At 42.0% G+C, this 27321-nt stretch overlaps 3 protein-coding genes across 4 annotated transcripts in view; 1 reads left to right on the top strand and 2 right to left on the bottom strand.

Moving 5' to 3' along the window:
* LOC114647755 (mannose-binding protein A-like) overlaps positions 1–27321 on the top strand; it is a 473727-nt gene that overhangs the window by 258070 nt on the left and 188336 nt on the right. The window lies entirely within an intron of this gene.
* Positions 1–27321, bottom strand: part of LOC114647655 (mannose-binding protein A-like) — a 199198-nt gene that overhangs the window by 131054 nt on the left and 40823 nt on the right. The gene's annotated exons all lie outside the window — the stretch shown is intronic.
* LOC114647747 (pulmonary surfactant-associated protein D-like) overlaps positions 1106–27321 on the bottom strand; it is a 120157-nt gene continuing 93941 nt past the window's right edge. Inside the window, exon 6 of the mRNA XM_051924506.1 lies at positions 1106–1790. Within this exon, the coding sequence (XP_051780466.1) occupies positions 1408–1790 (383 nt within the window). The 3' untranslated portion in view covers positions 1106–1407. The remainder of the gene's footprint in view (positions 1791–27321) is intronic.

Here is a 27321-nt window from a genome sequence, read left to right as displayed (position 1 = left end):
CCAGGCAACATGATCCTCCAGTACACTGGGTGGTGGTATTCCTTGGGTATGACTCCTGTTTGGACACCTGCAAGGCTGCATGGGATTTGTAGTTTTAGTGGACAGCCCTGTTGGAGTCCTCAGGTGTTACGAGGGAGAACTGCTGGATGGAGGCTCTCATGTCACTTGACCCAGAAGTACTTACAGTTGACCATCCTCTTATACCAGAAGAACTCCCAGGTTCTACTGGAAAAGCAGCCGTTCCGCCTCACCCAGTAAGTTACGGGTCTGAAATTGGTTTACAAGGATTGCATGGAGGAGAAAGGAAAAGCAATTGTGATGAGTAAAGGAAGGAGACGGTAAAAGGTACTTTATTCAATAGAAATACTCTTTGTTTGAGTCTACTTAGTTGAGTCCGGGTCTTTGGGGTTCTGCTATGCCTCCTGTAGATCGCAGATGGCGTTTCATGTATTCATTAATTGATGAAAGAAAAGGATTAACCAAAAAAAATCAAATTATTTCACAATGTGTGATGCAAATAAACATTTATTTTATAGCAGATATTTAAAATCAATCTGTCAATAATTGCACACTGTTTCTTAGGCAAAATCACATACAAGCGCAAACCTATTCAGACCCCCTCACTTTCTGCAGACTTTATGCTGTTGTGTATTTAACTTTAAATGGATACATTGGCCATTTTTGTCAGTGAATCTACACTCAATAACCCATAAATGACAAAGAGACAACATGTGTTTAGAAAAAAGGTTTGCAAATTTATTTGAAAATCAAAAACTGAAATTTCTCATTCCTCTCTATCTATCTATCTATCTATCTATCTATCTATCTATCTATCTATCTATCTATCTATCTATCTATCTATCTATCTATCTCCACACCTCCCAACAAATCCACCATTCACCCGACTCTGGCTCGCTTGTTGGGTTTTCAGCAGTCCTTCTTATAGTCCTTGACCCAGAAGTGCTTCTCCTCTTCCATCCATGTGACCTATCAGACAGAGAATTCAAGTTTATAATCAGCACAGAAGTACTTTGAGGTTTCCGTCCTTGTGATCCACTAGTTCTTCCAGGCTACGTGAGAACTTTGTCTCTCACCATCTTTCCACAGCGTCCCCTGGTGGTATTTTTAGGAGAATTAAAAATTTGGGTGAGGGGTTCAGGTTAGCAGGGTGTCAGGAATGTTCCATTAACATGTTAGCTCATAGGAGATCAACAGAAGCTAGCGTTATCTATGTAGCTGCAGTATAGAAAAGTGCCCTTCTGTTCTAGTTAGGCAAACACTTCTGTGAATTTAACATCAATACTAAAGTACTAGAATTGTTTCTAACTGAAAATATGACAGAATGCATGTAGATAAAGAATGAAAGGTTAATTGTGTATCTTAAGCCTCAACCTGCGTCTGTCGTGCTTAATATTCCGTAAACTGACAAATTATGGTATAACTCCCAGTACACAGAACGTCACTCCAAGTACCGTCAGACGCTATCGCAGAGCAGTCCTCATCGTCTTGGTCATTACTGGGCTCTCCTGGCGCCCAGTTAATGATTTTCACTGGATTCCCGCTGGCGTCTTCAAATGTGCCTTCTGTTTTCTTATCATTCAGGCCAAGGTATGCCATTCCGTCTGATTTAATGAGCTTTGTTAACGCCTTGTTCTCTTCCATACTGGTTGGTGTGGCAATTTGTCCACCAGCTTCTTGACAGAGCTTCACACCCTGTTCAAAGTTTAGCTCATCGTCTTTGGTAGCAAATCTCTTCTGTCCATGTTTGCTCCAGTGGGTAAACAGAAAGCCTGTGAAAATAATCAAAATTTACAATTACTCTGCATTTGTGTGCCAATTTATTCATCTGTAAAACTTGCACAACACCTCAGCTCAGTTTGGAGGTAATTAGAGTGTCAGAACAAAAGGACGAGAAAGCCACAAAAAGGTTTGGGGCAGCCACCCCATATATTGTAGTTGGTCGTTGGCAAGGCAAAGAAAACGAGTTTAACTGAGTTCAAAATGGAACTGCTGCATAATGTGTGACAAAATGACAATTTTAAAGTCTGACGGAGGAAATGCAGTCATCGGGGCTGGAACCATTTTTGATGTCATCAGGACAGGAACTGGAAGTGACATCATTGGGACTGGAAACGGAAGTGACGTCATCGGGGCCAGGTGGGATTTCCAGTAACTGTTCTGCAGGAGAAAAAGGGAAAGGGTTAATGCACGCCGCCCTCTCCTGGTCTGGCATGGAATTACCCTCATTTGAGCCCTTTAGCTGTCTCCCATGCACATGTGTGTGACAAGAGAAATAAACAAGTCAGCCTGAGGGGGGCGCCAAGCTTGAAGTCAAAGAATTTCAATTCAGCACCTACTATATAATAAAACACAATTCTACATGTCACACGTGTATGAATAAGGGACAGCTGAAGGGCTGCTAGTGACAGTAATTCTACCATCGCTCCAGGGGTGGGCGCTGTCTCCTACTGCCTTTTTCTTTTCTTCCCTCTACAGACTGGATGATTGATGGCTAGAACACCTCTGACGTCACTTCAATGTCCATCCACCTGGACCTGCCTCTTCCTGCCAGGAGGACCCAAATCAGGAAGGTCCGCCATCTTGAATCAGTCTGTTCTGAACTTGCATCTGCAAAGATGTCTCCACAATTATTGTGTGTTTTTTGTTTATTTTCTTCAAACCAATTATATGGGATGACAAAGCTGGCACCCAAACTCTTTATTGTTGTCACGGTCAGTGCTGAATTTTGGGGTATTATAGCCTTTTCCTATAGTGGAAGCCATTTTGTGTACCGCTATTAGGGTTGTAGGCCATGTTTCTAGGGGTGTGGTCTCTGGGGTCATGACCTCAAGTTCATCAGCAGTAGTTACGCTAAGCTTTGTCTAATATACAGATAACTCCTTCAAAGTTCTTATGGTAATTCACTCTTTGTGATTGATTTTTATGTCTTGCCTGGTTTTTGACTCCTTCCTTGTATTTTGACTGTGATTCTTATCTCTCATCTCATTTTCAGTCGCTACATTTTTGTTTTGTTTGTTCTGTTTTGTCTCTGTTGTTCCAGCCAGCTGAAAGCAAATGGAAGCCATATCAGCATCAGGAATCAATTCATGTAACCACGTCTCTTTGAAATCACATATAACTACTTTCCTGACTTTCCCTCTGACTCTTTGTTAACGCTGTTAGTTCGTCCATTATATTTGTGAGCGATCTTACAGTAGCCATTGTCACAATTGGCACTGGAGGTTTGTAGCATCTCTTCTTTCCCCATCATTTTGCTCCAGTTCTGCTACCCCTGAATGGCTTACGAATCTCCGGCGAAATGATGGGTCTCTGGACTTGGGGGCTCTGGCATTCTCTGCAACGTAAGCAGCTGAGCCTGAGTGTTAACAAAGCTGAGTGGCAGCAGAGGTTTATTTACAATGGAGAATGGCAAGTCTGCAACCATCCTTTAAACACGTTATATTATCTATAGATAGATAGATAGATAGATAGATACTTTATTAATCCCAAGGAGTATAGTTCCAATATCGTAGTTTTGCCAGTAATATTACTTCAGTAAATAAAAACACACACAACAAAGTAACTGAAACAAGAACGCACAATGGAGCTGCTGTAACAGGTAGCCGCGGGTACGGCACCATACTATAGCTTGGCTGTTATACTTTCACAATGCACCAGAAGGCCTATGCAGTAGTTCTGCACGTAGGCTGTGCCATCAAAAGCAGTTTACACTTTGGCACTACACTGTGCTGCAGACACATGACTAGATGTTAGTAGGTGGTCTTTGTAGCACAAAAGGGAAAATGCAGGCAGTTTCTACCCTCCAGGATCACCACTCCACATCCTACACATTTACTTCCTTGGACAAACATATTTTTCCCCCACATTTTTCCAGTTTTTCATACATTTACCAACTGCCAAACTGGAAGATGAACAAAAACATGTTTCAGGAAATATGCAGTTACCAAACTGGCCAATCAGAGTCTTGGGGATCTGTTTAGCATTCCAGTCGACATGACATGTAGTCACATTTTCGAGGTTGCGCACATCAGGCTGCACTGTAAGTGAAGTAGACTATGGCGTATCTACAGCATCGGCTCACAGGTTAGGAGCATGCGCTGATTACAGCATGTTTTCGCACCCACCACACAGCAAATCACCTGGATTGAGATCCGAGTGCAGCCGTGCAATGGGTAACACTTCAGCACCACACTGGAACAACAGTGGTAGGTTTTTTTTCCACAGTGGTTGGAGTGCCAATCCTGCCAACAACCCCCAAGTTTTCCCTGCAAGTTGGAGGACATGCTTGCAGGGTTGGATGCAGGTTACCGTCATACCCAGGATGGAGCAATTGCAGGTTAAGGGCATTGCTCAGGAGCCCAATGGAGTAGAGTCGCTTCTGCCATTAAAGGGATTCGAACCAGCAACCTTCCAGTTGCTGGCACATATCACTAGCCTTAGAGCCACCACAAGTACAGGGTGGCCCACGAAAAAGTGGCCTGTCTCCACCAAAACGACTCCTGTCTCGTCTGCTGCCGAGAGTGTACATGAACATGCTGAAATGGGCACAGAGAGGTATTGACGCACAAGGAGATCTCTTTCAGCATCTTCTGTAAACCAAATTTGATCCTTTTTTCTCTTCACCACGTAATGCAGTCGTCTCGGTGGAGGTGAGACACTTTTTTTTTGTGGGCCACCCTGTATAAATCAGCCATCATGCCAATTACATTCCTACACTATGGACATGAGTCAATATTTGTGTATTTCCATAATTATAGGAGAGAAGTGCTGCATAAGATACAAGTAATATCACACAGACGCCAGAAATGGGGTTTGGACAAAGCCAACACACTGAACCGTTTTTAAATAGATTTTCCCTCCCACTGCCACCTTCTTCCAATGACTTGTCTTCCCACACCATCCCTACTACATTAACAACTCCTACCACATCAACTGGAATGACCAGTGACAAGTCCACCTCTGGACTGTCCATAACTGAAGACCAGGTAAGGAGACAACTGAGAAAGCTACACACAGGAAAAACTGCGGGCCCAGATGGAGTCAGTCCTCAAGTTCTTAACGCCTGTGCTGACCACCTTTGTGGTGTCCTCTGTCACCTGTTCAGTCTGTCACCAAGGACTCTAAAAAGTGCCACTGCTGTGAAAAACACCCTGCATTGTTCCTGTTCCAAACAAATCAGACGCCTCTTCACCTAATGACCATAGACCAGTAGTAGTTACATCTCATATCATGAAGACCTTTGAGGGGCTGGTCCTGGACTATAGGAGTCATCTTGTGGTAGACCACCTGGACCCACTACAGTTTGCCTATTGGAAAAGACTGGAGTGGAGGATGCAACTCTCTGTCTGCTCCATAAGGTTGCACAAAGCTGGCAGAGCCCTGAGGATTCTTTTTTTCTGATTTCTCCAGTGCCTTCAATACCAACCAGACATCCCTGTTAAGGGGTTAAACTCAGAGATGTGCAGGTGGTGGTGTCCCAGAATGATGGACGACCTGTCGGGTATTCCACAGTTTGTCAGACTCAAGGACTGCGTTCCTGATATGGATGTGAGGACCACTGGAGCACCACGAGAAGCAGTCCTGTCTGCTCTTCTCTTCACTCTATCCACCTCAGACTATAAATATAAGAGCAGGTCAGGTCACTTGGAGGAATTCTCAGATAATTCTTTTTTTTTTTTTTTTGATCTTTTATTGAATTTATTAAAAGTATATAACATTCCATACAAACAAGTCAAACTTTACAAAACTAAATTCAAATCAATTCCCCTCCCATGAGAAAGAGAGGAACGCCAACAACCAAAGTAAAACTTTTGAGTAAAGGGGGAAAGGAGTCTTTCTCCCCAATATAAAAGCTTATTCTAAAATGTTATTGATTAGATCCTGCCAGGTTTTGAAAAAGTTCTGCACAGAACCTCTAAGTGAAAATTAGATTTTTTCCAATTTCAAATAGTAAATAACATCAGTTACTGCTGACTTAAGAGAGATGAGTTAGGATTCTTTCAGTTGAGGAAGACAAGTCTGCGTGCAAATAGTGTAGTAGAGGCCATTACAGTATGTTTGTCCTTCTCCACTTTAAGCCCCTCTGTGAACCCACCAAACACAGCTGTTAGTGGATTAGGAGGGATTGTAACCCCAAGGCTGTCTGAAAGGCATTTAAAACGTTAATGATGTTAATTTGGTGCTCGCCTAAAACATGTGGCCCAATGAGGCTGGAGCTCGATTGCAACATTCACAGGTTGTCTCTTGCCCTGGAAACATGTTGGACAATTTTAACTTAGATAGATGTACTCGATAACAGATTTTAAGTTGTATAATTGAATGTCTTGCACATATGGAGCTGAAGTGAATTCTGTGTGTGGCTGCCTTCCACTCCGTCTCTAGATAATTCTTATTGATAAGGGGGATAAGACAGAGGAGTCGAGTTGGGTGGAGAACTTTGTTTCTTGGTGTGAAGAGAATTGTCTGCAACTCCACATCAGCAAAACCAAGGAACTGCTAATTAACCGAAGAGCCCTCAAGTCTTGATACTATTCTGGGAGTTAATCTAGAGGTGGTGCACTTCTACAAGTACTTGGGGGTCCACATTAATGACAGGTTGGATTGGTCTCGTATACTGCTCTGAGAACCGGCACGATTATAATACGCGCTGCCCTCTTTGAGAGGCAGCAAAAGAAAAAAATAAATAAATAATCCTGGGCACGAGTGACCAACACTACTTTTCTACTACACCACTTCAAATTATGGAGAAACACCAGTTAAAGCAGGGTCAAGTCAAAATGATTATTGAAAGACAATACACAACAACAACAACAAAAAACCTTATATGCATAATATCGCTCTGCAGCGCTTCCTATCCCCACACAAATCACAACACAAACACTAGAAAACATCCATGTTACTAACCGAAGGTTGTAAACCGGATATGGACGCAGGGCGCATCGAGGCGCATGCGCACTGCCGCACTGCAACGAGCCCGCCACAGAGAAAACAAAAACGAGAGGATTCAGCGCATATGTGAATCACATTACAGTATTACAGTATGGAATCCCCAGACGTCCAAACTACACAGCGTAAACCGGATATGGACGCAGGATGCAGGGCACATCGAAGCGCACGCTCACTGCCGCACTGCAACGAGCCCGCCACAGAGAAAACAAAAACGAGAGGATTCAGCACATATGTGAATCACATTACAGTATTACAGCACAGAATCCCCAGACGTCCAAACTACACAGCATATTTGAATCACACATTGAAGCGCACTGCCGCACTGCAACGAGCCCACACGGATAACGCGCTTCTGAAACACCAGAGGCAAAGGAGTCACGGCTCAGGAACGAAACAGCTCAACTACCGGAAATACAAATCCGAGCCCATTGCTAACGACACAGCCACACAAAAAACAAAAACGAGAGGATTCAGCGCATATTTCAATCACAGTACAGTACTGTATTACAGTACGGAAACCCCAGAGGTCCAGACTACACAGCATATTGGAATCACATTACAGTATTAGAGTTCGGCGTTCATGTGACGTTAAAGTTAAGGTTGTAAATACTCCATACCAAGGAAAACTCATTCAAGGACAAGACACCATCGTTACTACAAATGTTTTATATAAAGAAGTATTTGATTAAATATCTGTAATCTACCATTGGATTACTTCTTTACCTCCTATGTACTTCATTTACACCTTTACCCTCAACACAGAAACAACACCAGATGGAAACAAACAATAAACACAGTAAACGACGTATAGCTAACGGAGTCACAGCTCCAAAAAGAAACAGCTCAACTAACGGAAATACAAAAACAACGACTTCTCGCTGACGACACAGCCATAGAAAAACAAATATGTTTATTTCATTACATGAACTTTCCCAGGACGCACCCACCCTCCATGAAATGTCATTCCTCCAAGTATCAGAGGGAACAGAAAGTGATTGCCATTCTTGGATTTGCGATTCTTTCGAGAATTGCGGGCTTGCTGGTACATTACTAATAAGAATTTGAGCAAAGGGAAACAAAAAAAAAAAAGAAACAACGGATTTATAGTTTTTTGAGTTCTTATCTGTACGGTAGCATTGAGATCAGTCTATCGTGGGGAATGAGGCGCCGACCATATCTCTTATTTCGGGAAATGTATTGATTAACTGTCCCTAGTGCTGGTCCGTTAAGTCCTCTCCCGTATGCCTTCCTCCCAAAAGTAAAAATAATTTGACTGGCAATGAACCCGGGTACACCTGACGATATCCAAGAGGTGTTAATCCTTTCCCTTGTGACTTTTAATGTTATGGCCTCCTCTTTTCTCCTCACTCCTCTTCTTTTTTCCCACCACCTATTTACATACGGATAGCTCCTTCCCATACAGTCTGTTGGCCCTCCAAGCCAGGTGCTCCCTTCCCTCTGTATAAAGGGCCGGCACTACACATAAAGGCGAACCACTAAAACAGGTATGGGAAAAGGTACAAACTAACAGGTACATTCACATATTCCGGTCGACCGTTACACTCGGAACACAGAGGAACTAGACAGAAAAGGGAAGAGTAGGCTAACAGCATTCCTTTAATGTGGGAAGTGGCATCCTTCACACTTTCTGTAACTCTGTTATGGCCAGTGTGGTGTGCTGGGCGGGTAGCATTACTTCAAGAGAGGACAATCAAATCAACTTCTTCTTCTTTCGGCTGCTCCAATTAGGGGTTGACACAGCAGATCATCTTCTTCCATATCTTTCTGTCCTCGTCATCTCGCTCTGTTACACCCATTACCTGCATGTCCTCTCTCACCACATCCATAAACCATCTCTTAGGCCTTCCTCTTTTCCTCCTCCCTGGCAGCTCTATCCTTAGCATCCTTCTCCCAATATACCCCTCATCTCTCCTCTGCACATGTCCAAACCAACACAATCTCGCCTCTATGACTTTGTCTCCCAACAGTCCAACTTGAGCTGACCCTCTAATGTCCTCATTTCTAATCCTGTCCATCCTCGTCACACCCAATGCAAATCTTAGCATCTTTAACTCTGCTACCTCCAGCTCTGTCTCCTGCTTTCTGGTCAGTACCATCATCTCCAACATGACATCAGTCATGTAAGCTGAACCGGAGGAGAGTGGACAGAGGAGATACTTACGCTTATCTAGATTAGAGATACTGAGCTTCAATGCTTGAATTTGTTCCTCCAGTTTTGTGATGATCTTCATGTCAGGTGGAGGCCCTGAAAATAAACAAAGAGACAGGCCGATCCTGAGACACAGAAAACATGGTGGTGGGTATCTAAAAAATGTGAACAAAGTAATGAAGGGCGAGTAAAGGATGAGTCTGGCATGTGGGGCATCATGACTATAAGAGCCAGCCTTAGAAAGTAATGATAAAGTTAAACTTAAGTGTTTACTTAATTTCAATAACAGAATATCAGTTTCTTATGGCTACCTAGGATATGGCCAGGAGAGAGGAAGGAGCCAGACCCAGAAGAGATGGCCAGAAGGGATGGATGGACAGGGAACACATTATACCCCCAGGACACGAGATGGCAGCAGCCTTCCAAATCGATGCCCATTTGGGAACCAGCAGAAAATGCTGGGAGGCAACACAGCCCTGCTGGAGACCATGGGGGCCACAAGGAGGCACTGTTGGAAGATGTGTTCCCCAATTTATGGGACTTTTGTATGACCCGGAAGTACTTCCATCGGGCAGAGGCCCTGGCACCGGATGTACGCACGGGTCCTTTATAAAAGGGATCGCACTCCCTTATCCAAGTGAGTCGGAGCTGGGAGGATGTGAAGCAACACTCAACGGGAGGAGGACAGTGCAGTGGTGAAAGGAGAAGAGAGTATTGTGGAGAGGAATTGTGGAAGGAAAACCTGTGTATTTGTGCTACTTTTGAGGTATTTTAGTTAATAAACTACTTTTCATTTGAACCGGGTAATCGTGTTGGGGGTTTTGGGCCTTGCTGACAGCCCCAGTTCTATTGCACTGCCTAAAGTTTGACTGTACAACCAACCTTAAACGACAGCCAAAGTTTATTGGAGCAGAAAGAGCGAAATTTAAAACCTTGACCAAGAAATTTTTTTGAATGTGTAACAGATAGAGGCTTTGTCCACCTCTTGAACCCTCAGGTACCACTCTGAACACCAGGTAAAAGTATAACAACTATTTATTTTGTTGTTGTCACGTGCACAAAGCACTCTACACACCACACTACTCATAAACACAAACTCTCTCAATAATCACTAACTATACCTCCTCGCCCAGACACTTCACCCTCCTACCTTCCAGCTCAGCTCAGTGTCTGGGCTTTCCCACAGTCCTTTTATATCCCCTGACCCAGAAGTGGTTCCTGGCCAAACCCACAAGTCCGTACTCCTTCCGGGACAGGGTAAACAGTCCTTTTCTTCACCCAGGGAGCACGTCGTTCCTTCCTGTCACGTGACTGTGACGTACTCAAGGGTTATAGGGCACATAAGAGCCCACGAGCCCCCCTACAGCGACTCCCAGTGGTCCCCAAGGTATCCAGCAGGGCTGTGTATACAAACTACATAGTCCATGAGGCCCTGCTGGAACTCGGGGCACGATCATGCTGTCCGGAGGGCTCCTCCTGGTGGCCTGGGGGTGGCGACCGGAGTCTGTAGCCGGTCGTCCATCACAAATGTCACAAGGAAGAAAGAAATCAAATGGATTTTCAATCCACCATCAGCCTTTCATCAGGGTGGATTATGGGAAAGACAAATCAGAAGTATGAGAAAGATTCTAAACTCAATACTTAACTAGCAAACACTCGACGATGAAAGTCTCCAAACAGCGAGGTGTGAAGTTGAATCAATCATCAACACCAGACCCCTCACAAAGACATCAAATGACCCAAACGATTTAGAAGCCCAGACGCCCAATCAGTTACTATTACTGAAGACACAACCCAGCCTGCCTCCTGGACTCTTTACCAAGAATGACCAGCACACTCGAAGACGCGGGAGGCAAGTTCAATACATGGCCGATTTGTTTGGGAAAAGATGGTCTAAAGAGTACTTGCCAATACTTCAGGAACGGTCAAAATGGCTTACACTAAGAACAGATTGTGAGCCAGGAGACTTAATAATAGACGATGCTGCACCCTGCAATTCCTGGGTTATGGGTCGAGACATCAAGACCATGCCAGATAGCAAAGGTGCAGTCAGAAGAGTGTCTGGACAGACCCGTGAATAAACTGTGCCAGCTTCTAGAAACAGCTAATGTTTGAAATAAGAAATTCTTAAATGTTTATTTGCAGTTATATGCTAATTATTTAAAAACAATGTCTAGAGTATAAGAAAAGTTTGTGGCTCTTTGTAAAGTGAAATACAGTGGTGCCTTGGTTTGCGAGCATAATTCGTTCTGGAAACGTGCTTGTAATCCAAAGCACTCGTATATCCAAGCGAATTTCCCCATAAGAAATAATGGAAACTCAGATGATTCGTTCCAAAAACCAAAAATATTCATATAAAAATTATTAATACGAAGCATAAAGTAAAAATACATCAAACAAATTAACCTGCACTTTACCTTTGAAAAGTGGCTGGTGTGAGGGAGACAAGAGGAGAGAAGGAGGAGGAGGACGGTTATTGTGTAGGACGACTTTCACTCTAACTAACGGAGTCGCTGCTATATATTGGTGTGGAAAATGAATGTTCTCTTCGTTCTCTTGTACTAATCCTTGTCTAAGGAGTTAAGCAGAAGTAAGCTTTAAGAACATGCTTTGCTGAGCAAACAGAAAAAATATTTGTCAGAAGGACTCAAGGTCTAAGCTTCCACACTGAGACTGCCTTATCACGTTTTCCCTTTGTTTACATCTGAACACCATAACAAGGAGCCAAGGAATCAAGTTGCACAAGGAGCATTGAAGGGGCTCAAGGATTGTGTATAATAAAGTGTTGACTATTGCATTTTCATAATGAATATAAAATCACGCATTCTAGGGGTATAAAAACCTGCCCCACCCAATAAACAAGGTTCAGAAGAGCCCTGACGCTGTCATGTAATATTGATTGCCTGCTTTTCTGAAACCTGCTCACTGTGATGATGTGAAAATAAAGCTGCTATATGACCACACCTGCTGTCTTGTCTAAGTGATCATCCACATTGGCTCACTGGAATCTTTTTCTTTTTTTGCGACTTTAACAAGTGTGGAAAGCAGCTCGGACACAGACAGGCAGACACTGATGGTTCAAACCCAAACACACGTTCATTGTACATTTCATATCATCAATAAATACGAGTGATTTACGTTTACATATTCCTTTATGAATTTTCCATGGTGCCATCTTCTTTCTACCTGGCAGCTCCCCTGCTTCTCACATCGGGCTTCACAACAGGGAAGTCACCCTACCTGCAGGTGCAGCTGCCTCCCATACTGATCTGGTAGGCCTCCGATCCCTGGCTACGTCGGGCTCCAATCCGAACCGAGACTTGGGTTCTTTCCTCAGCGGCCAGGGCGCTCATGATGGGGCTAAACCAGCCCAAAGCCTCCACAACTGCTGCTGCCTTTCAATGGCCATTTGTCTTCAATACCGGTCACACCAGCTCTGTGATCGCTCAGCTGGAGCGACCGCTTTCTTCAGCCCCACCGAGTGTCGGCCAGACACTCATCTGCTGGGGTTCACCTCCCAGCTCCCTGCCTTTGCTCCATTAAATCTTCTCTCGCTCTTCTTCACCGGCTTTCCTCTATCTGCTTCCTTCTCCATTAATCTCTTGTTCTTTCCTGTTCTCCCACTAGCTGCCTTGCGCTTCTATTTATCACAGGGACAATTATGGATGCAGACAACTCCTCACCTGTGCACTTAATCTAGGAATTCCCTGGGAACCGATCGGCCACACATACTCGATAAGCCACGAGTGCGGCGATTATTTATTTAAAAAGTGGCCTTTTTGACTTGAGCTGTGGAACCACGACACCACACTGTCCAGTCATTGTATGAGAAAAAAACCTGTGTGCGAAATCGTGGATGAAGCCTTGCGGATTTGGTTTCTTCAGGAACGTTGAAGAGGTACAGTACATACCTTAGAAATATTTTTCTACATGAAAATACTGTAGGTATGCGTCGGATTAACCGGCCAAAACGGCAACCGGCCGTGGGTCCAGTCCCGAGGTGGCCGGTTAAGAGGGATTGTACTGTATCTGTAACCTGTCACCTGTCTCACTGTCTGTGTGGCACCCAACACAATTTAACCCCAAGGACCCCTATCAGCAGGCTGCTTTGCTGACTGGGCGTTTCTTTACATTCACTTGTTTGCGTCGCCCCAGTTTAATTCCACTACCAGGCTTCACAATAACATCCTCTGATGCTTTTAACATGTTACAGTTTGAATTTTGTATAATTTTTCTATGGCTTTTCAATTTAGGAGATGAGTTGCACTTTGAAAGTTTTGTAATAACTGATTTCAAAGTCAGTTTCCAATTATTTTGTGTACTGTTATTGTCTCTCTATTATATAAAAAAATCTTTCAACTTTTTGGAAAAGATTTTTTCAAGTCCTGCGAGATGAGAATATTGCCATGATATTTTTAAAAGTCACACTCTCCTAGCCACCATTTTCAAACAAGACCACGGTCCTCTCACCTCTCAGTCTTGTGAATGCTTTTGTCAGACACACTTCCTGAACTCTCAGCTCTTATAAGTTTTTTAATGTTTTCCTCACTTTACGTTCCCGGACATATTATGTCCAAATCTTATTGAAGAATTTCATCATGAAGGGTCATCAACAGACAAAAATGAGTACACGGGCAATCCTAGCACTGAGAAACGAGGAAGTCAAATGAATTTGTAGCGGGTGCCACATGTGCTATTGTTCCGTTGGCAGTTTGCTGCCCCTTAGGGTGCATTTCAGGGAAAGTGGACACTGTAAATACACCTTTAAGGGGGAGGTCGTAACACGGACAGGACGGTTGGTGCTGAAGACTTTAAAACCAGAAAAGAATGGGAGAGAGGGAGACATCTTGTGGTGGAGCAAAGGGAAGCGACGTGGTAGCGCCAAGAAATACACCTGCTGGAAACACTCTTTTTTGTTCACTCAGCGACACAAGGGAGACGCGTCTCTGAAGATGGACTCTTTTCTTTTGGTATCACTGACGATTCTTTGGACCGGTAGGTTTGAACTTTTAGTTATTGGCTTGACGGCCGGTGTATTCCGGTAGACTTTCTCTTTGCCATAAACAGTAAAGACAGTTAACCTATTTGGACAAACTGGTTTCTCCTAATCATGAACATCTTGCTACTAAACCGGGAAAGGTGGTTTTGATCAGTGGTGTAGCTAGGGGCGGGCGGAGGGGTCGGTCCGCCCCAGGCGGCACATTTTTGGGGGCAGCATTATTGGTCAAAAGGCTCAGTACAATTCGTGTGTAAACAGCAGGGTTTGGAAAAATATCACTCATGAATGAAAAAAGTAAAATTCTCTGATTTTTATTCACAAATGCTTCAAAAATAATTTTCAGACTGTCCTTCTGCGACGGCATCAGAAACAGTAGTTGAAATAAAAATAAACATAAACATGACAGCAATAATAATTTCTAGGAAGATAAACAAGTAATTTTCAATTTTGTTTCGTTATCAATCCGAATGTGTTCTTACTCTGCGCAGAAAACATCCTCACCTATCACTTGCACACTACACTGGTTGTGGTTTTCGCAGCGTAATTATATTAAACTAATAATCAAGGTTATTATAGTTAACTAAAATTAAAATCAAAACTGAAACTATTATTAAAAAAGCATTTTCGTAAACTGAAATAAAATAATTAACAAAACCGAAATGAAAAACTAAAACTAAACAAAACTATTAAAGTAGCTGGAAAGACTAACTGAAATAAAATAATAATTTACTAAAATATTTTTAGTTTTCGTTTTTGAATGAATATTCTTGCCGTTAGTCTTTAACCCTTGTAAGTTTTAACTCTAAAAAAGAAAGTCATCCACCACGAAGCGCCCGCACATATTCATCCAGTGAACGGTGGCTGGTGACGGAGGGAGGCTGTTCACACAGCATTTGCGGTGACAGAGCAAGCTGAGTGCGGGTGCGTAAAGCGTGTGAAATAGAAAGCGATATGCATGCCGCCTTTCTTTGTGCTTGTTGTATATCAAGATGTAATTCAAACGGCTGAAATCAGAATGTACTGGTCAACAAAATGTTTACCATATGGACAGAAAAATCACGAGTGAGTAACATTTCAGTTTATTTCTCAGGTGTGTGCTTTTTTTTGACAGCAATTCACCTGCCTCTTCTCAAAGAAGAAATCGTTTTTACTTTCTCATACACGAAGTATAGAGAAAGTATAGTAATCATGAAAAAATTTGACCTCGATATTTTGATGAATCTTGACTTTATAGACTAACCAGTGTCCAACAATACTATTTTTTGGAATTGTGTGTGTACGCACGTGCGTGTGTGTGTTTGTGTGTGTGTAAACATGATAACTCAAAAATGCAACTAGATAGATGGATGAAATTCGGCATGTGGTTGTTACACCATAGATCTGTATTAACTTTTGGGCCAAATCCATCACCCAGAAGTGGTACTTTACCTGAACACATACTCGATTTTTTTTTTTTAATACAGCTGCAGAGTCTGATTTATTCAATTTTACTTTTATAATAATTGTTCAATATATTATTAATTTGATTTGTTGTTTATGGTTCATTAATGTACATAATAGAAAAATATAATCATTGTCTTGCGGTTTACTCCTCAAATATCCATCCCCACATCTGAGTATACAAGAAAGTCTCGAGGAGACCACTCCCAGTTATTGAAAATAAAACGGCACTGATCGAGACTGACTAGGTCATCTTACAAGATCAGCATATTGTTGCTGATCAATCACTTTTGCTTTAAAAACATTGTTTAACAACAAAGCGATACAAACAAAGGTAGAGAGTCTGACAAGTGATGAAAAACTAAACATACTAATGGGTTTTTGTATTTATTCCATATTTATTAATTTATCTTTTTTAGTTCATATTCACAACTCAAAATACCTGATATTGTGAAAGTACTCCATTAGCAGAATTATATTTTAAAATATTTGTCTCCCTTTTTTCAATGTTTTTCTCTCCCTCTCTCAAAATAGATAGTTGAAATCATAATATTCTTTTTGTTCTTAACATCAGCCTTATCATACATATTGCATACCAGGGATTTTTCCTGCCTTGCATCCAAACCTGCTGTGGTAGACTCCAGGTTTCCTGTGATCCTGCTCTGGATAAACAGGTTTAGATAATGTATATGTTGTTCTTAATCTCAGACGCTGTCTCTGTTGTTTTATGCCTGTCCGTACTCCTATTACCTGCTCTTGCTCTGCTCATTATGGGTTTACTGTCCTTTATGGTGGTCTATTCAAGACTCACAGCCCCTAACCTTTACACCACATGCTTGTTGTTCTTTGTTTCCCTCAATACAGCTAGGTGGGGTCTGCACACTCATTCAAGTCTAAGAGCCCTGTTCTTCCGAAGCCCCTGTGATTTTCATGAGGAAATATTTTAAAAATTATAAAATTGTGTAAAATTGTTCATATTCAGTGTCTAGTTTTGATTATGCTTGCTTTTATCAGACAAAAACAAAATCAGATAGTAAACCATGCTTGTTTTTATTAAACAAAAGCAAGACCACATAATAAACTATGTGGTGTAGTAAGCTTCCACTAACATTAAACTCGTATCCAAATCTGTTAAGTGTACAGTTCTGTCTGATTGTGACACAAAACTAACTCTGTAGGCGCTCCATGTCATAATTACTAAAACTGAAACTGAAACTAATATATATAAAAATTAAATAGAAATGTCTTTGTGAAATAAAAACTAAACTAAAACTAAAAATACACGATGAAGGAAAACTAAAACTAAACTGAATTTCCAAGTAAGGTCAGAAAACATACAGAAATAAAAACTAATATAAAAAGGCAAAACTATAATAACCTTGCTAATAATTAAAACACATCTTATCAGTGCGTCTATACTATATTCTTGTCTAGTTGATGCTTATAAATAATTATATGTGAAAAATTATTGCTGTTTCTCAATATTTGAATAAATCTATGCAAAATGTATCTTCATTTGTCTCTGTACATCATTTTAATTTTCTATTTAAATAGGTTAACATATTCAGATATGTTGGAGGGCGGTAAATTAAAGCACCGCCCCGCCCCGGGCGGCACGAACTCGAGCGACGCCATTGGTTTTGATTGCTATGTTATGTATTCGTTTGTTTGTTTTTCTTGTCTATATTGAGGAAGAAATTTTTAGAATTAAGGTGCCTCAGTCTTTCCAAATAATAAAGTATGGTGTCTAATAGAACTATAAGAAACATGTCACTTGCAGTGCATCTGGAAAGTATTCACAGCGCAGCACTTTTTCCACATTTTGTTGTGTTACAGCCTTATTCCAAAATGGATTAAATTCATTTTTTTCCTCAGAATTCTACACACAACACCCCATAATGACAATGTGAAAAACGTTTACTTAAGGTTTTTGCAAATTTATTCAAAATAAAAAAATTGAGACACCACATGTGCATAAGTATTCACAGCCGTTGCCGTGAAGCTCAAAATTGAGCTCAGGTGCATCCTGTTTCCCCTGATCATCCTTGAGATGTTTCTGCAGCTTCATTGGAGTCCACCTGTGGTAAATTCAGTTGACTGGACATGATTTGGAAAGGCACACACCTGTCTATAGAAGGTCCCACAGTTGACAATTCATGTCAGAGCACAAACCAAGCATGAAGTTAAAGGAATTGTCTGTAGACCTCCGAGACAGGATTGTCTCGAGGCACAAATTTGGGGAAGGTTACAGAAAAATTTATGCTGCTTTGAAGGTCCCAATGAGCACAGTGGCCTCCATCATCCGAAAGTGGAAGAAGTTCGAAACCACCAGGACTCTTCCTAGAGCTGGCCGGCCATCTAAACTGAGCGATCGGGGGAGAAGGGCCTTAGTCAGGGAGGTGACCAAGAACCTGATGGTCACTCTGTCAGAGCTCCAGAGGTCCTCTGTGGAAAGAGGAGAACCTTCCAGAAGGACAACCATCTCTGCAGCAATCCACCAATCAGGCCTGTATGGTAGAGTGGCCAGAAGAAAGCCACTCCTTAGTAAAAGGCACATGGCAGCCCACCTGGAGTTTGCCAAAAGGCACCTGAAGGACTCTCAGACCATGAGAAAGAAAATTCTCTGGTCTGATGAGACAAAGATTGAACTCTTTGGTGTGAATGCCAGGCGTCATGTTTGGAGGAAACCAGGCAGCGCTCATCACCAGGCCAATACCATCCCTACAGTGAAGCATGGTGGTGGCAGCATCATGCCGTGGGGATGTTTTTCAGCGGCAGGAACTGGGAGACCAGTCAGGATAAAGGGAAAGATGACTGCAGCAATGTACAGAGACATCCTGGATGAAAACCTGCTCCCGAGCGCTCTTGACCTCAGACTGGGGCGACGGTTCATCTTTCAGCAGGACAACGACCCTAAGCACACAGCCAAGATATCAAAGGATTGGCTTGAGGACAACTCTGTGAATGTCCTTGAGTGGCCCAGCCAGAGCCCAGACTTGAATCCGATTGAACATCTCTGGAGAGATCTTAAAATGGCTGTGCACCGACGCTTCCCACCCAACCTGATGGAGCTTGAGAGGTGCTGCAAAGAGGAATGGGCGAAACTGGCCAAGGATAGGTGTGCCAAGCTTGTGGCATCATATTCAACAAGACTTGAGGCTGTAATTGCTGCCAAAGGTGCATCGACAAAGTATTGAGCAAAGGCTGTGAATACTTATGTACATGGGATTTCTCAGTTTTTTTATTTTTAATAAATTTGCAAAAACCTCAAGTAAACTTTCTTCACGTTGTCATTATGGGGTGTTGTGTGCAGAATTCTGAGGAAAAAAATGAATTTAATCCATTTTGGAATAAGGCTGTAACATAACAAAATGTGGAAAAAGTAAGTTGTGCAAGTAGAGTGACAGCATGGGATCCTCAAAGCAACTCTCCAAAGATCTGAAAACAAAGATTGTTGAGTCTCCTGGTTTAGGGGAAGGCTACAAAAAGCCATCTCAGAGGTTTAAACTGTCAGTTTCAACTGTAAGGAATGGAATCAGGAAATGGAAGGGCACAGGCACAGTTGCTGTTAAACCCAGCAGGTCTGGCAGGCCAAGAAAAATACAGGAGCGGTATATGAGCAGGATTGTGAGAATGGTGACAGACAACACACAGATCACCTCCAAAGACCTGTAAGAACATCTTGCTGCAGATGGTGTATCTGTACATCGTTCTACAATTCAGCGCAATTTGCACAAAGAACATCTGTATGGCAGGGTGATGAGAAAGAAGCCCTTTCTGCACTCACGCCACAAACAGAGTCGCTTGTTGTATGTCAATGCTCATTTAGACAAGCCAGATTCATTTTGGAACAAAGTGCTTTGGACTTATGAGACAAAAATGGAGTTATTTGGTCAGAACAAAAAGCGCTTTGCATGGCGGAAGAAGGACACCGCATTCCAAGAAAAACACCTGCTACCTACTGTCACATTTGGTGGAGGATCCATCATGCTGTTGGGCTGTGTGGCTAGTTCAGGGACTGGAGCCCTTGTTAAAGTCGAGGGTCGGATGAATTCAACCCAATATCAACAAATTCTTCAGGATAATGTTCAAGCATCAGTCACAAAGATTGAAGTTACGCAGGGGTTGGATATTCTAACAAGACAATGACCCAAAATACAGTTTGAAATCTACAAAGGCATTCAGGGAGAACTAGAATGTTCTGGAATGGCCGTCACAGTCCCCTGACTTGAATATCATCGAAAATCTATGGGATGATTTGAAGCAGGCTGTCCATGCTCGGTAGCCATCAAATTGAACTGAACTGGAGAGATTTTGTTTCGAAGAATGGTCAACAATACCTCCATCCAAAATCAGACACTCATCAAAGTCTATAGGAGGACAGCGTCTAGAGGCTGTTAGATTTGTAAAAGGAGGCTCAACTAAGTATTGATGTCATATCTCTGTTGGGGTGCCCACATTTATGCACCTGTCTAATTTTGTTATGATGCATATTGCATATTTTCTGTTAATCCACTAAACTTAATGTCCCTGCTGAAATACTACTGTCTCCATAAGGCATGTCAGATATAAAGAGGACGTTGCTACTTTGAAAGCTCAGCCAATGATAAACAAAAATCTATCTATCTATCTATCTATCTATCTATCTATCTATCTATCTATCTATCTATCTATCTATCTATCTATCTATCTATCTATCTATCTATCTATCTATCTATCTATCTATCTATCTATCTATCTATCTATCTATCTATCGAGGTGGAAAGAGCCATTTCCAGCTGTCTGATTTACACAAACTGTGAAATGCAATCATTTCCATGTGATCAAATATTTCTGGACATCCATTCATCCATCAGTGTTTACTGAAAGTCCAACATGCTGTCCATTGGGCCACTGTGTCTCACCAGAGTTTCTTCTCACCTTAAACTCGGTGCTAGCTCGGGTAGGTTCCAGCATCCCTCACCTCCACCAATCACCCAGTGACCTTATTGATTGGGTTAGAAAATGACATGACACCCAGCAGCAGGTGGAAGCCCAGATGACCACATATTAATAGACCGTCAACTCAGTGTACGTTACTGTTGACTTGTTGTTCAGTTAATCAGTTTAGATCTTGTTAATTCATTTGACGTGTGTCTAATTTGTTTAGCCAAATTGGCTGTCTCAGACACTTCCTGGGATACATTCTTACCCTACCTTTTTCACCCTGTAGGCCTGGGTAACCATCCATGCCTGGCATGCCTGGCATGCCTCGTGCGCCTGGTGCGCCTCGTTCGCCTGGTGCGCCTCGTTCGCCTGCAGATCCACGAGGTCCAGCTGGGCCTGCAAAAAAGATTTCAGAGGGAAACTTGAGCACTTGTGGCCGCAACCTCCAAATATTACAGCAAAAGCAACTCTCATTTTTTCATATTTTGAACTTTTCAATGACTATATACTGTAACAGAAGGTGATGGACTTGTAGCAAGGTTAATACTAAGGAAGGCAAACAAATTCAAAAGGTTTCTCTTATTTACAAATACAGTTTACAGCAAATACCCAAGGGAAACGATGACAGTGATTACACGCAAAAACAACCTGGAATAAGGTGAGTAACTCAGTTAAGTCAGAAACTTAAAAACATCCCTGAGTCCACTTATGGAGTTTTCCTTTGGTGAAGTGCTCCAAAGTGGTAAAGAAAGATAAAAGAGGTTAAAAATGTTTACTTCCTACATCTAATAGTTTACATTGCCTTGTTGTCCAAGTCCCTCTGAAATGATTCTACAAATTCGAGATTCTCTGCCAATGCTCCTTGCTTGGTGTCATCTGCAAACTTCACCATCTTGTTACTTATATTCTTCTCCAAGTCATTAATATATTGCAGGTGCCATATGGAATTGTCCGTCATCCCCTCTAGAAAGGAAAATGGCCTCCCTGCCAGGAAACAGGCTGGCATGGAAGAAAAGCAAAGGACTGATGTCCCGACTTGGTTGTGTGAATTGATCCCTTGCTTGGAAGGGAGGCCAGAATGATGGAAGGATCGGGGGGAGTTAGCCTGTTCAGGGTCTATATTCACCTGAATCGCTAGATGGCAGCATCCATGGTTTGCTACTCTCACATGGACAGGCTGGGAAATGTAGTCCTGTGGGACAGCCCTGTTGTGTGCATATTAGGAACAATTTAGGAACTTCCACCTGACTCAGAAGTGCTTCTGTCAGATTTTGGATGTTCTCTTGGGATTTGATTTAAAGAGATCTGCTCTACTTTGCCTCAAAGAGTCAGAGTCTGGAGGCAGAGGACAACACTTGTGAGCAGAAGAGCAGTAGGGAGAGTGAAGAAAAAGGGAAGAATTCACCATCCATGTACTGTACATGCTGTGTGATAGAAGGTTTTTGGAAGCAAAAAAATCCATTATAACTGAACCTGTGACTGTGTTCATGTCAGTTGTGTCTGGGGTTTGGGGTTCAGTGGCGCCCTTTGCATTTCACAATACATATTAAAAATAGCAGTGGCTCCAGTACTAACCCCTGAGAGACAGGGGTCTCTTAACGTCAGCCAGTTCTGAGAAAGTTCCTCACACCCTCATCATCCTCTGCTTTCCTGTGTCTGAGCCAATTCAGCACCCATTCACACACCACACCATGAACTGCCACTTCTTTTAGTTTGGTGGCTCCTCATCATAAGCTTTCTGAAAGTCCAGATAAATAATACCATGCTCTCCACTCTGCTCATATACTTTTGTAGCTTCCTCATGGAATTCCAGCATGTTAATAAAATACGACCTTCCTCTTCTGAACCCATGCTGACCCTTTAGTTAAACTCGTTGTTAAAGTATCCTCTTTAATAAAACCCCTGTGTGTGTCCGGTGTCCGTGTGTGTGTCTTCTGGTGAAGTGCGCATGCGTGGGGCACGGTGCGATGCTTCAGATCAGATGCTGATGCGTCACACAAGACAGAGAGGGTGGGACTTATAAAATATCGTGCGGCCGATCCAATCAGATTTCGGTAAATGAAGTAAGACATAAAACATAAAACACGAAAAATCCAATCGGGTACTGAGACGCGGAGACCAGCTTCCCCATTGTTGTGCAAGTGTTCACTCTGAGGACGTCATGATATTTTCATGATATTACAATACAATGACTTTTAAAAGTAGATTTATTTTCGCGCACATTACATCAGTTGCTGGGCAGAATCTGCTGATTGCTCACTGTTGTGACAGAAAATTAAACGCATATTACAAACAGCAAAGCCAGTACTACCGTCAGAGAAAATTCTAGGCATTTTATGGAAAACATTTAATGAGGTAAAAGGTCCCTTGCCATTTAATATGGACTGTTCCTAGTAATGTTTATGAACTACTGTTCTAGCGCCCGTTATTGTAACGGGCTTAATGTCTAGTTGTCTAAATATTCCACTGTGGCCCCGAGAAACATCATTTCTCATTGCTGTTTAATGTCCCAAGTTAGGGGTATAGATGTTATGACAATAAATCCCATTAGACTTGACTTGACTCAATCTTATCCTTAATAATTCCTTCCATTAGTTTTCCTGTGATGCACATTAAGCTTACTGGCCTATAGTTGCTTGGCTCTGCCCTGTCACCCTTTTTATATAATGGGATGATATTTGCCAACTTGCAGTCTTTAGGAATTTCCCCAGTATGCAGGGGCATGCTTAAAAACAGGTGTCACTTATCACTTAAACCTTAAACTGCCACATACTTGGGGGGGGGGGGGGGTTAATGCACCCCCGGACGCCAAATCCTTTTTTGCTGAATGCCAGGGACAAGGATGCTGTAGTACTGCAGAGGGCACCAGTGGTCATGTGCTGGCTGCTCAACGAATGTACGGCTCGGACTGATCAGCTCTGGCATGATGGCAAATTGCACTGGAAACTGTCTATAGCTGGTTCTGGCGGTTTAAGGGTTTACTTCAACGCTAGTTCTCTGAGATTCAAAGCCAACTAAGCAAAAAGAAAAAGTAAATAGTATGAGGTGCCAAGTAGGCACAACCCCTACAATGGACGCAGGCATGATGAAAGACAGCCAGGCGCTGGGGGAGAAAGAGAGTGGGCTGGAACAGACACAGCGGTTTGATGGTGCTGGCATCCAGGTTTCCCGGCCCCCCGCCAGCACGTCAGTGGTCTCGTGCAAGTCTAAGGGGGAGCAGACAGGGAGGGGTCTCTCACTCTCTCTCTCTCTCTCTCTCACTCTCTCTCTCTCTCTTTTGGGATTCCCCCCAACGGGACGACACGCGGAAGAGCATCCCGAAGCACCTGCAGGCTCCAAGTGCTGTAGCAGTTCGGCACAAAAGCGAATCCGAAAAGATTGCGCTCATGCTATAAGCGCCGGCCGTCGATGGATGATGCAAGGAACATTACTGTATAAATGTAGGGCAGAGCTGGGGCAAGGGTGAGGCAAATGAGGCAGTTGCCTGAGGTGAACAATGGGAAAGGGTGCCAAACTGATGAAAAATGAAAATGAATAAATTGCAAAATAAAGTAAAACGCCAAATGTATGTTGCAATGTTCGCCAAATACCTTAAGCAAACTGACGATTTGCATCGGATGCTCTCACTTGATACACTCTTTTCCTTGTATGATATCGCCTTATAAATTCTGAGAATTCTTATCAGAAATAATCAGTTTCAAACATCAGGCAATGACGTTAATTCCAGACCTTAAAGCAGCTACAAGTTTAGATCTTTTAAAAACGATTCATGAATATTGTTTAGTTCAGTCCTGTCCAAATGTAGAATTGCATTGAGAATATTCCTAACTCCTGCGGTGGGTTGGCACCCTGCCAGGGATTGGTTCCTGCCGTGTGCCCTGTGTTGGCTGGGATTGGCTCCAGCAGACCCCCGTGACCCTGTGTTCGGATTCAGCGGGTTGGAAAATGGATGGATGGATATTCCTAACACTACCTGTTACTGTAGCTTCTGGTGAAAGAAGCTTTAGTAAACTAAAAATTAACAAAACTTATTTAAGATCGTCACTTGCTCAGGAAAAATGGTCAAATGTGGCAATTTTATCAGTCGAACAGGAATTGACAAAACAAATTCATTTTGATAAAATAATTGATGAATTTGCTTCACTAAAAGCAAGAAAAATAAAACTTTAAAAAAAGATTTTACATTGGGCATTTATTTAAGGATTTATTCATTGTAATTATATTCAATTTGGTTTTGTCTAAATTATTATTGATATTATTTTGTCTCTATTATTAAATTAAATTATTGAAAAATTTCATCCATCCTTCCATCCATCCATTTTCCAACCCGCTGAATCCAAACACAGGGTCACGGGGGTCTGCTGGAGCCAATCCCAGCCAACACAGGGCACAAGGCAGGAACCAATCCTGGGCAGGGTGCCAACCCACCGCAGTTGTAAAATTTCTAATATTCTAATTCATCTCGTGTGTAATGCTTATTTTGTTTTTCTTTTGTTAAGGTTGGTGTGATTTTATTTTTAATATTTGCAATTTTATGTTCCTATTACTATTGTACTATTATTGCGTTCTGTGATTTTTTTTTATAATCCCTGGGGTCCTCGGGGTTACAACGTCTCGACATACAACGTTTCGAGTTTACAACGCTCACTCCCATAAATACTTAAAAAAATTGAGACATGAGAAGGAATAAAGGTAAGGATTTTTTGTACATTAATTTTTTACTGTTACTACACTACAGTGTACAGTACAGTATATTTATGTCCTTTTCCTTTTTCTGTGGCTTAATTGTGTTTTTATGTTCTAGATTATGATTTTTCAAATGTGTTAAGATAGGTAAGTGACTTAGGCTAGGGTGTGTTTCAACTTACATCAAAATTCGGGTTACATCACTGGTGTAGGAATGGAACTGTGTCGTAACCCGAGGAGCCCCTGTAATTAATAAATTAATTTTGTTTTGTTGAAAGATTGAAAGCTCTCCTTCTCCAACGTTACTTTGGGGTCCAACCATCTGGACACCCTTCTTCCTGCCTGCATACATCATAACTGGAGGAACCGCCATCTTTGTTAGTCACAAAAGAGGTCTCCAGTCTGAGGGTGATTTGCTTTTTGTTTAACGCACATTTTTTTATAAATTCATTGTTCATTTAAGTATACGCTGTTTGCCACAAGGTGCCAAAACAAGCTGACTTTTTCTGTCTTGTTCTTACAGTGGTGTAGTTGGCAGGAAGATGCAGGTATGGAGAATTACCATCATAAAACACCTTAAACTGACTCACATGCACACATACATGATACTGTCTATCTATCTATCTGATAAAATTTATTTATTATGCTTCTGTAAAAAGCAAGAGTTACTCCTGGGACAAAGAAAGTACTATCTATCTATCTATCTATCTATCTATCTATCTATCTATCTATCTATCTATCTATCTATCTATCTATCTATCTATCTGTCTGTCTGTCTGTCTGTCTGTCTGTCTGTCTGTCTGTCTGTCTGTCTGTCTGTCTGTCTGTCTGTCTAGCTAGCTTCAGGAACAGCTTCTCACCCCAGGCCATAATGTCACTGAACTCACAGTAACCTAATACTACCTGTCCTGCACAGTGTGCTGTACCCACCTGCTGGTTTATGTGAAATTGTGCTGTATGTTATTTTTTTCTCCACTCTTATTGACACTATTTATATTTTATATAGATTTCAAATCTATCTATCAGTTATACAGTGTCTTTGATATCTATCTATCTATCTATCTATCTATCTATCTATCTATCTATCTATCTATCTATCTATCTATCTATCTATCTATCTATCTATCTATCTATCTATTCAGGTGGAAAGAGCCATTTCCAGCTGTCTGATTTACACCAACTGTGAAATGCAATCATTTCCACGTGATCAAATATTTCTGGCCATCCATTCATCCATCAGTGTTTACTGAAAGTCCAACATGCTGTCCATTGGGCCACAGTGTCTTACCAGAGTTTCTTCTCACCTTAAACTTGGTGCTAGCTCGGGTAGGTTCCAGTATCACCCACCTCTACCAATCACCCAGTGACCTTATTGATTGGGTTAGAAAATGACATGACACCCAGCAGCAGGTGGAAGCCCAGATGACCACATGTTAATAGACCGTCAACTCAGTGTACGTTACTGCTGACTTGTTCAGTTAATCAGTTTAGATCTTGTTAATTCATTTCGCATGTGTCTAATTTGTTTAGCCAAATTGGCTGTCTCAGACACTTCCCAGGATACATTCTTACCCTACCTCTTTCACCCTGTGGGCCTGGTGTGCCTGGTCCGCCTCGATTGCCTAGAGGTCCAAAAGGTCCACGAGGTCCAGCTGGGCCTGCAAAAAAGATTTCAGAAGGAAACTTGAGCACTTGCGGCCGCAACCACCAAACATTACAGAAAAAGCAACTCCCATTTTTTCATATTTTGAATTTTTCAATGACTACTGTATACACTGTAACAGAAGGAGATGGACTTGTAGCGAGGTTAATACTAAGGAAGGCAAACAAATTCAAAAGGTTTCTCTTATTTACAAATACAGTTTACAGCAAATACCAAAGGAAAACGATGACAGTGATTACATGCAAAAACAACCTGGAATAAGGTGAGTAACTCAGTTAAGGCAGAAACCTAAAAACATGTATGAGTCCACTTATGTCCACTGAGTCCACTTAAAAAACAGGTTAAAAATGTTTACTTCCTACATCTAATAGTTTACATTGCCTTGTTGTCCAAGTCCCTCTGAAATGATTCCACAGATTCGAGATGATCTGCCAATGCTCCTTGCTTGGTGTCATCTGCAAACTTAAC

This window comes from Erpetoichthys calabaricus, chromosome 3 (genome assembly GCF_900747795.2).
Source record: "Erpetoichthys calabaricus chromosome 3, fErpCal1.3, whole genome shotgun sequence".
In the NCBI taxonomy this organism is placed as follows: domain Eukaryota; kingdom Metazoa; phylum Chordata; class Cladistia; order Polypteriformes; family Polypteridae; genus Erpetoichthys; species Erpetoichthys calabaricus.
Note: the sequence above shows the minus strand (reverse complement) of the source record. Positions and strands in the feature narration are given on the sequence as shown.